This window comes from Poecilia formosa, unplaced genomic scaffold (genome assembly GCF_000485575.1).
Source record: "Poecilia formosa unplaced genomic scaffold, Poecilia_formosa-5.1.2 Scaffold20, whole genome shotgun sequence".
NCBI lineage: Eukaryota > Metazoa > Chordata > Actinopteri > Cyprinodontiformes > Poeciliidae > Poecilia > Poecilia formosa.
The window spans coordinates 3,715,416-3,725,866 of NW_006799959.1; the positions used below are offsets into that span (position 1 = coordinate 3,715,416).

Consider the following 10,451-nt stretch of genomic DNA (forward strand, 5'->3'; position numbering starts at 1 on the left):
AATAGGTTGGTGGTAGTGCAGTATTGTGAGGCTGCTTTTCTTCTTTAATTCCTGGTTCCTGCCACAAAATTTACACAAAGGCTTGAATGCTGTGTGCTGCTAGACTGCAGGAGTGATGAGTTTACAGAGACATATAAAAGCAAAAGCTCTGTCTTTAAATTTCACTTCAATAAAATTTCTAACTTGTCATTTTGAGAAGGCAGATAGTTTCTCATACTGAGCAGGAGTCTGCCGGATGATTTTTCCTGTGAAAGGGGAATTCTCCTCTCATTCACAGTGTGAAGGATTGCTGCAAAGGGAACTCAGAAATTCTGAATGTAGCGGAGACTTTTAGATGCGGCATCAATCCATCCTACTTTGATTTAATCCCATGACCTTCTAGCTATGAGGCAACAATGAGAACAACTGCAACGGCTTATTTCCGGAAAGTTTACCATGATATAAAAAAAACATGAAGCAGACATTAGATTAGTGTAATATTTATGTATATGAGAACTTACTCAGGAGAGTAAGTATCCCAATTGTTAATTTTCACTAATAAATGTGAGAATTTAATTGCTATAATTATTGCAGTTTCTTCTTTACCTCTGCATCGTAGTCGCTGATAATTGTAAATTTAAGGAAAGTGACAGAAGAGGAAGGATGTGGAGCATTTGTGAGGAGCTTTGCTTTTTTAATTTACATGTTACAACAGCGTAAGAATCCCCTCTACAGAGTCACTGTAACCTTTTATCAGCTCTCACAGACCTGACTGAAAGGACTGTTTTCTCATTGGATCGCAGTTTCAGAGGAAGTGTTTCCCCGAACACTTTCTCCTTCTTGAGTATTACTTACATTGTGCTAAAGGGTTTATCTTGAGCTTTGCATACGCATACACACACGAACAAACTCATCTTAAAAAACTGCCAGGAACTGCACGTCCCGAGAGGAGACTGTGAATAACCAATTTTTCCCAGGGAGAAGTTTGAATTTTTACCCATTTCCATATAGAGAGGGGCCTTCAGGAATTGATTCAATGGCTGACTGACATTTGCAACACTTTGGAAGAAATGTTAGATTTGTAAGTCTGGTTGAGTCCAAATGTAAAGCTACGTAGATTTTTATTTTTGAAAAAAAATAAATAAATAAAAAAAAAATGTTTATGTTTATTATTAGTTGAACTGGTACCAGGTGATCTAAATGTTTTAATTCATGTTAAATCATCACCAATTGATACATTTCAATAAAATTCTAAAACTAAAGTAAAAAAAAAGTAATAATTATTAAACATTTGGATTGAAGCTTCTTATATAATATGTAAGTCTAGACAATTTTGGTTGTATTTTTTTTTATATTTTTACTCAGGACGAGGGAGGAAATACCAGATATACTAAAAATGCAAAAACACAAAAATGAATATATTAACCATAAGAAAAAAAAAAATATCAAAACGTAATTATATTTAATTGATCATATTTACAAAAGTAAAGGTAAATGAAAATGGTAGCAATGTTACTTTCATCACATTCTTATTACAAAAATAGTTAATGAAATTTGAGAAAATACGTTAAATGCTGGTTAAAGGCAAGTTTGGAAGTTGAAAATATTTTGTTTTAGTTAGCTTTTAAACACAGAACTCCAGGAAGGTTCATCCACAGGTGAACGCCAGAAGACTTGAAGTGTCTGAATAATCTTTACAAAAAAATCTATTTGGAGGAAACTATTGTATGACCAAACTGTTGGTACAGATCCAAAATGATTATGAACACAAATGTGAGACAGTTTGTTGCCAAACAAACTGCTGCGCATTTACAAACTGCTTTACATTCAAATGCTGAAAAATTCTTTAAACAATCAAAATGACTCAGGATAAGAACAATTAATTTGTGATACTCGTGAATGACTATAGTTTATCTCATTTTAAATGATTTCTCAGTTATTTTGTTTTGGGTCTTACATACATCAGGCATGAACCATCAGGAGAGTTTGCTGCTGACCCACTTCTGTGTCAACGAGACAGGAAGATATTAGTTCTGAGCCTGATGTTACATTCCATCTTTAGAATTGTAAATCTCCAGGTAGCAAAATGTCTGACAGCTGAGGTAAGATACTGACTGTCCATAAACACTTGACATGACCTCATTTCAGAAAAACAGGCACATAAGTTTGTTCGGGACATTTTAGCCTCATGGAAAAACTGACGCAAAAAAAAAAGAAAAGAAAGAAAAAGGAAGAAGGCAGTTTCACCGGTGTCATAGTTATCTAATCAGATCTCATTAAACTCCAACTGAAGTTGGAGTTTGCTTAACTTTTTTCAAAAGGCTAGATTCCCCGGTGGTTTTGCTTTCCTGCTGCCTTCAGTGCTGTCTTTCATTTCTGGGTCATGAGAGGGAAAACAGACTTGGGCATGTTTGATGTGTGGAGACAGTTCCTGCAGAAAAAGGTGTGTAAACACTCAGCAAGCTCACGCAGGAGGTAAACATGACGAGGCTTTTCTTACCCCAGTTTTCTCAACTTTGATGTTTGGGAGATGACATTAACATTCCAGAGGGAGAGTCAGCTTCGTGATGTGTTTTTCAGATATTCCATAACCTTGCAGCACGAGGTGGGGAAGTCCACACAGAATTTTGAAACCTAAGCACTTCTCACATTCTGCCATTGCTGCTATGATCTCTCTAATGTTTTTTTGCATGGTCAGTCTAAAATTAAAGCATTTAAAAGACAAGGTTTCCTGTGACGGTTCTCCGTTATTCCCCCAGGAGTGGTCTCAGTGGAGTGGTGGAAAGGTTTAACAAGCTTCCACATGATTTAAAATGTGACTGACACTGGTTTGTAATGGTACATTAAGCTTCATAAAGTGGCAGGGGAGGAGCTCTGCATTCACTCGCATCACAGGGATTCTTGTTTTAATGAGAGGAGGCCTGGCTGATTAAAAGAAAGCATAACACTTTATATTCATGTAAATGTGCTTGTGTGGCATTATTACGAGGACAATTTGATGTTTTGTAACATGCAAAAGCCCGATATGGTATCTAAACCTTATAAAGTTGAGTTTGTTAAGCTGCTGATTATCTTGAGATAAATAATTAATAATAAATAGATAAAAAAATTGAGATTCATTTTGACTAACTGTTCAATAAACTGACTGCTGAAATTGACTCCTGAATATAAGTTATGAGATGAAATTAATTACTCAAACCTTTGCAAATCTTTAGAAATTCACTTGATTTGATTCACGGAAGCAACTGCATTCTGATTTATGTTGTCTTTACAAAGGGAGTGTGTATTTACCCGGTGCACAAGACTAAACCATGTATCAACTGAGATTGTGCACGAGAGAAATGTTTGACTCTTTACAGTTTACCTGTTTTTGCTTTTTACCAACGTTTTAGTTCATCAAGTTAACACCAGGCAAACACATTTTTAAAACTAATGTGTGAAAAATATAATTGCCCCCAAGCCAAATGACTTGTATCATCAAACTTTTGCAATATCTGACAGTGTGTGTGAGTGTGTGTATGTGTGTTTGTGTATTTTTTTTTTTTTTACAATAATTTAGAGAAATTGAAATCTCTTGGCTGCTTTTCTCTGCAGTTTTTTTTCAGTTCAGACACACTGGAGAGTTGGGGGAACAAAATTGTCATGTTTAAATTCACACCACAGCATATCAATGAACTTCATTTCAGAATTTGACTAGAAAAGTCCTAAACTTGCTTTTTTCCTCGGTCAGAGGTGGACTTCTTAGTGTGCTTTAGATTACTCTCCTTTTGCATAACCCAAATGTACATAAGCTTAAGGTTACCAACTGATTTAAGATTTTCTAATGGGATTAATTTCTAATTTATAGGTTTATGTTCCACAATAAAATACAAGATAAACTATGCTTTTAGAAAAAAAGACATGGGGACATTTAAGTCATATTTTCATAGGTTTAGTAACTTTCTGGTATGTTAATTCAACACATTTGAGTTAAAAACAGACAACACCTAAAACATAACTTCCTTGTGTGGCATATTAGAAAATTAAGCTTGTAGACAGGTGCCCAAGACCTTTTACTCCAGGTCACAATTCAAAAGGTAGTTCTACTAAACGAAATCTAACTTTGACACAAGTTTTAAAAAATTCTATAAAAGTCTCTCGCTCGTAATTCTGGTATTTGGCAAACATAAATAATTTTTGTAAATTATAATTTTCGTCTTATTTAATATAAGATAGTGGAGAGAAATGTTTCTGTCTTTCTAAACAGTGCATCTAAATATTTGACCCAAACTCTAATATAAGTTCACTTTGTCAGGCAGAGATGATCTGCCATTTTTTTCCCCATTGAGTCATGGTGCTCTCTTTCGTTCTTTCTTCCTTTCTTTCTTTTGAAACAGCACCTGGGATATCTTCAAAGTCTCACTCTTAAAAGGCTTGGATGGTTTTTATTCATAAGATCAAGAACAAGTTACTACTGAAAGGACACAGCCTGCTCCTATTGCCACAAGGGGTTGCTGTTTTGTGTCTTCCACAAATAAAGAGGTTGTCCTTGTTTTCAAAGCCAATTTTTTCCTCCTACACTTCCTCTCCGCAGAAATCCCCTAAAATAGAAAGAAAAACAAAAAAAAACATCTCTTCAATGTTTGAAAAGGACTGATACGATCCTGCTTGTGGCGAGATGTATCATGTAGATAAATGCAAGCCAAAACACCTGGGGAATACATGTTTAGGCCGTGAGTGCAGCTTATGTTGGTCCTGCAGCATCATGGAGAAGGAAATTCACAGCAGACATCCACTAACATGAACCCAACTCCAAGAAGCAAAAGTCCTGTTTGTTTCAGAAAGATTTACAAGTGGCACCAGACATCATGTTTGGTAGAGGCCCAGTCGGAAATAAGCAGTGATTTAAGTTTTATGAATGGGATGGGTGGATGTGCAATGAGAAGGTCCTCCGTGTTAAATCTCTTCCAGCAGTTTCAGAATTTGAAAACACGTCACCTAATAGCATTATCCTCTATGGAGAGAAATCTGGAATGACTACATCAGTCTCCTCTGATTCCTCCAAACAGAGGAATAGCTTTTACCTTCATTTATCCAGTCTGGTTTCCAGCTCTCTGGCTCCATTTTTATAATCCTGGAACAGCTCAATGGACTTGCAGTATGGGCCATTATTCACTCTAGTATTTTTTTATGTTGGTCATAAGCCAAGGACGCAGTCAGAACGCAGATTGATTTCAGTACAGGGGCAGCGTCATAACAAACCTTTACTTTAAACACCACCTTACTTTTAATTAAAAAAAATAGAAATCAATAATTTAAAAAAAAATCTATACAATTAAGTTTTATAAGTGTGTCATAAGCTGTTTATTTTTTATTTTTAGATGTGATAAAGCATGCAAATAACTTTCCTCGTGAAATACTTATGTCTTTTTTATTCTTTTGTTTATTCAAAAATCAGCTGGTGGTTAGGTGTACGCCTTTAAAATATATGCGGTGTTTTATCTAAAAAATAAAGCAAAAATGGGCCTCATTATTCTTTACAGTTTGGCATTTTGAACCACAGACTTCAAGACTACAAATTGAGAAAATAAATAATGGTGAAATGATGCTGTATAATAATGTAAATACTTGTGGGATGGGCAATGACTTTAGATCACTGTAGAGCTGTAGTAGTTAGCACAAAAAGACTTTGACCAAAAACAGGCAATTTTCAGTGTTACTATAATTTTTCCATAATTTCTAAGGCTGTATTTCTTTCTTTTTCTTTTTTTTTTGTTTGTTCACCAATTTTGGACCTCTTGCCACTAATTACATTGTTTTAATTAGGTGACATCCCACATCTTATTTCAGCCACATAAACATTTGAGGTTTTATTTTGTGGCCATTAGAACACAAAGCGTTTGTCCTAAAATCAAGACAAAAAAAGACATTGTACTGCATGACTATTGACGGCTGCAAACTTACATATTTCCCCAAACTTTCACTTACTTTGTGCTTCAATTACTAATAAATTGTTCAAAAAAACTTCACATTGCTGACTTAATGAGGGAAATATTGGACGTTTGAGCACAGTTATTTTGGATTCATCACATTCGGATGGGAAGGATGGATCCGTGCAGTTCATTTCTCGGTCATTTTCATGCACTTTCCTGATATTTATATCCATATTGGCTGACTCAAATTTGCACTTTTTTTTCTGATGCCACATTTGAGCTATCTGTCCTTACTGGACATTTAATTTTTTAACAGAAATATAATTCTGAGTCCTCAATATGGACGCTCTAATACTTCATATAAGAAACGCCCTGAAAGGTAAGTTGGGTCATGAACTGTAGGAAAGCTATGACCAATCTCAGCTTCAAGACAGATCCACTGGCTTTGCTTCATGGACTTGGCAGGAAAATTGCTCCTAGCATCTCAGAAAACTTGTTATAATTCTTCTGTGAATTTCCATTGTTGCTTTATGTAATCCCAGGCAGACTTTATTATGAGATCAAGGCTCAGGGGGAATCACACCATCTGTTGCAGGACTGCTTCTTCTTGTAACTCAAGATCATTTTCTGTAATTCTGCTTTGTGTTTTGGGTAATTGTCACAAAAGCAGAATAAATTTGGAGCAGATCAGATGGCTCACTGATGGTTTTCATTATTTAGTTGGATCCGGAGCCAACTAAATGCATCCCTATTTCCCCATATGGTTTATATTTTCGTCCATCTGCAGTTTATAAAAACCTAAAAAGACTGTTACTACTTCTGCTCAAAGTATCATTCTACAGAAGGTCACATACGCCCAAAGCCCATTTCTAGAATTTGAAAAACACCGGCCTATTCGAGGTAATCGTTACACATTTCCAGTGACAAAAGCCTCCCATGATGCCCGGGAGTCTAAAAACTGCGGTTATTGAATTTGAAATTGGTCTGACCTTCAGAGTTTTCTCCTGTTGATAGGAGAAGAGAGAGGTGCCGATACAAGGTTTGTTGGAACTCACTATACAGCTATCAAAGTGAAGTGCATCTTGTATTTTCTAATATGTTTTAAAACCACATGATGGTGAAACGTTTTTGAATAGTTAATTGATGTAAGTTTTTAAAAATGACATTATTTGTTTGATTTATCTCCCTCCTTGCCTGCTGTTGTTGATGATAATGGATATCTATTTTCTATTTATTGTTTTATTATATTTTTTCGAGTATTCTGACTATTTAGTGTGTCAGTAGTTAATTAAAAAAAAAAAAAAACAGTTTCATGTTTTAGCCAAAGACTGACCTGGAAACACATGATGGTGAAGCCAAGTGGCAAGTTAGAACGAACTTTGATGACAATAAAACAGATTGTGGAACTTAATGCAAATTGACTTGTCGCTCTAAAAAATATGTTTGAGCATAATATATATACAAATGTGGTTTACAACTACAAAATGCCATTGATTCGTATTCATTATTTACCTAGCACTGCTATTATCATTTGATCAACATAACTTTGAGGTCTACTGTAAAACAAAAAGAAAGAAAGATAAATCACATGGATCAGTTTCAGATTTATTGGCATCCACATGGCATAATAAACTAAACATTAAAAAAGTATAAACATTTTTTTTTTTTTTTTTTGCTGTAAGCTTTTTACTATTTGGATTTCTATCATGTCTGTCAACCAGAGACTTCTGGAGCAGTTTGACCATAAGTGGGCCAAAAACCTGTGGACAGGTGCAGAAGTGACATTGAAAATTACAGAAATTGTTTGGTTGCAATCGTTGCTGTTCTATGTTGAGAAATATAATATTAAGCTACAGATTCCATTGTTTTTTTTCCAGACCTGTTTCTTTAGGTATGTTTTGTGAAATGATTCTGTTGAGCCACAATTCAAAAACAAAAGTTATTTTTCAGTAAATTTTGGTTTATTACCTTTTTTACTTTTGTCAGTTTCAAGTTATTTCAATAATGATTCTGACTTTTTCACTCATTAACAGATTTGTACAAATAATATCTCATCACCCAGAAAGAACATGTAAAATTGTGTCTATCATCTAAAATATAATTATAATAATTCAGAGATTTTGAAAGCTTTGTCTCCACTAATGGGTAAAAACAAGTTTGCAATTACCATTTTTGATAAAATGAAAATAAAAACTGCTGCATCACAATTGATAGTTCTTTTCCAGAGATGCCTCTCATTTCTAATCAGAAATAAATTTCTTTACATTACACTTGTGTAAATTATATACTTACAGCAGAGCTGGTAAGTTAAGAAATAAGACAGCAGCAGTTTTATGAACTGCATGACAGTATTAGGTAGTCTAATGATCTCTGAAATGTTGAAACACTCTTTAGAAATTATTTTTTAGGAAATTACAGCAATAGCTTGCAACCACTGTCCAAATGATAACTTTGGTAATCTATATTTTTAAAAAATCTGAACCCCATAGAATAGAGCTACAAATTAAGACTATGGAGAAATAAGAGACTTCTTAAAACGTTTGCATAGAACTCGATTTAGAACTTTTACTGTGTAGGAGAAGATTTCAGCTCCAAATAATTGTCTCTGTACCGAAGGCATTTACCTGTCACCCATTCCGCCAGAAGCCCAAACGGTGCTCAGGGAATGCACATCATGCACTGGAAAAAGCCATTAAAAATTCAAGTTGCTCTAATTTAAAAGTAACATTTTGTGGGGGGTTGCAAAACGAAGACGTTTATTTGGAAAACGCTGCTTTTCATTGAAATTCAGGGAAACATTCAACTGAAGATGATCGGTTTTAAAGTTATAGGCGTTTTCTCACCCCAGGGCAGCAGATCTGCGTCTTAAGTTTATGACCAACATGTCATTAACAAAGCTTGACGTTGTTTTATTACAGTTAATAAGGATTACTAAACATATTGTTAATTATTTTTTCCTGAAATATGCCATGGATATATAAAAGTCACAGAGAATACAGTAGAATACAAAAGGAGAGAGGGAGCGTGCTGCACCAGGGGGAATACCTACTCCCATGAAGTCTGTGTATGTGGATCTATGCGTGTATGTGTGTGTGTGTGTGTGTGTACACATGAAGCCCGATGACGGTGTGGAGACTAGAACAGATGAAGCAGACTGACAGCATTTCTGATTCCTGCTCGGAGCTTTATTCAACCTCTTTCAGCCCTGAACATCTGGATCGCAACGCGCCTTTGTGCCAGCGACCAATTAGGGAACGATACATTAATTAATGCTTGTGAAGATCTGAACAAGTGCCAACCCGTCATCATTCCTAGTGTGCTGGAGAGACAGTTAAGTTAATAACCCATTTTATTTACCAGTGTGAAGGGTTTTCATCGCGTATTTTCTGACGGAGGGAGGGTATCTGGAGCTCGGAGCGCGTTAAGTGAGCGCGCCTGCAGCAGCAATCCAACAAGTGGACGCGTGGATTTGCTGGAAGCAGATTTGAAACCGGGCAATCAGGTGAAATGTGACCTGCCGTTTTGAAACGTTTTAAATCAGGAAGCAACACCCTCCGCTACTTAACGTGGAGCTCGTCCTAACCAATCGTAGTGCAGCGGTCAAGGCAATTTGCGCGCAATGTGCACTTTTCAAAAGGCTGCTGTGTTGTTTTGAACGCGTGCAACTGAACTGCAAGAAGGTGAGACTCCCTCTGCTTTTCTCCTGCTCTTCATTCATGGACCGAAGGGAAACGTGAAGGGAACGCGCTGCGGATTTCACCGCATCTCCCAGTTCACCACCCATGCTCTCCATCCATGAGCACGCTGCTCCGTTCCCTCGGTGACCGCAGGGGGAAGTTGGAATCAAATCTGTAGACATTTCTTTATGACGAGGGTGGAGGTGGGAGACACAGATTGCAGTCATGCCGATGCACCCAGTCACCTCCACGTTGATGTACCGGGGCATCTGCACCATCCCCGACATCCTCTCCTACAGCGCCCCGGTGAACCTGCCCGAAGACGAGGTTGAAGGTGAGATTGCACCTGTTCACACGGACCGGGCGGCCATCACAGGGCTGTTTGTGAGTCAATATTGACAGTGTGAATTCATGACAGGGTCATACAGTGACATCTGAGCTGGTGAGCTTCCAGCAGGTAGTTATATGACGGAGGCGCACGGTTAGGACCTTGGACAGCTCTCAGACAGATTTGGGCATTCCCAGTTGTACTTACTGTTAATCTTGGTTTTTGTTGTCATATAATTAGGTTGAATGAAAGAAAATTTGCCAAATGATCAAACTTTGCCAACTATGTCACTTATATCAAATTCAAGATTCTCACTTAAGTGTGCAGCCCTTTCTGAGACAGACACGTTTTTATTCAAAGACATTTGTAATAACAAGCTGCTCCTGATGAGACCAGTGAATAATTTGCAAAACAAATATATAATTACATAAATTGGGGGCTTACAGCTGGAAGATGGATTTATGGAAGCTGGAATCGCCTGGCTCATTAAACCTGGAAGCACACATCTCTTAAAGGTCATGATTTTATATATATATATATATATATATATATATA

The 10,451-nt window shown here is 36.5% G+C and overlaps 1 protein-coding gene across 1 annotated transcript in view; it reads left to right on the forward strand.

Moving 5' to 3' along the window:
• The first annotated feature begins 8,967 nt into the window (after window positions 1–8,967).
• cabp7a (calcium binding protein 7a) overlaps window positions 8,968–10,451 on the forward strand; it is a 27,565-nt gene continuing 26,081 nt past the window's right edge. Inside the window, exon 1 of the mRNA XM_007547492.2 lies at window positions 8,968–9,902. Within this exon, the coding sequence (XP_007547554.1) occupies window positions 9,794–9,902 (109 nt within the window). The 5' untranslated portion in view covers window positions 8,968–9,793. The remainder of the gene's footprint in view (window positions 9,903–10,451) is intronic.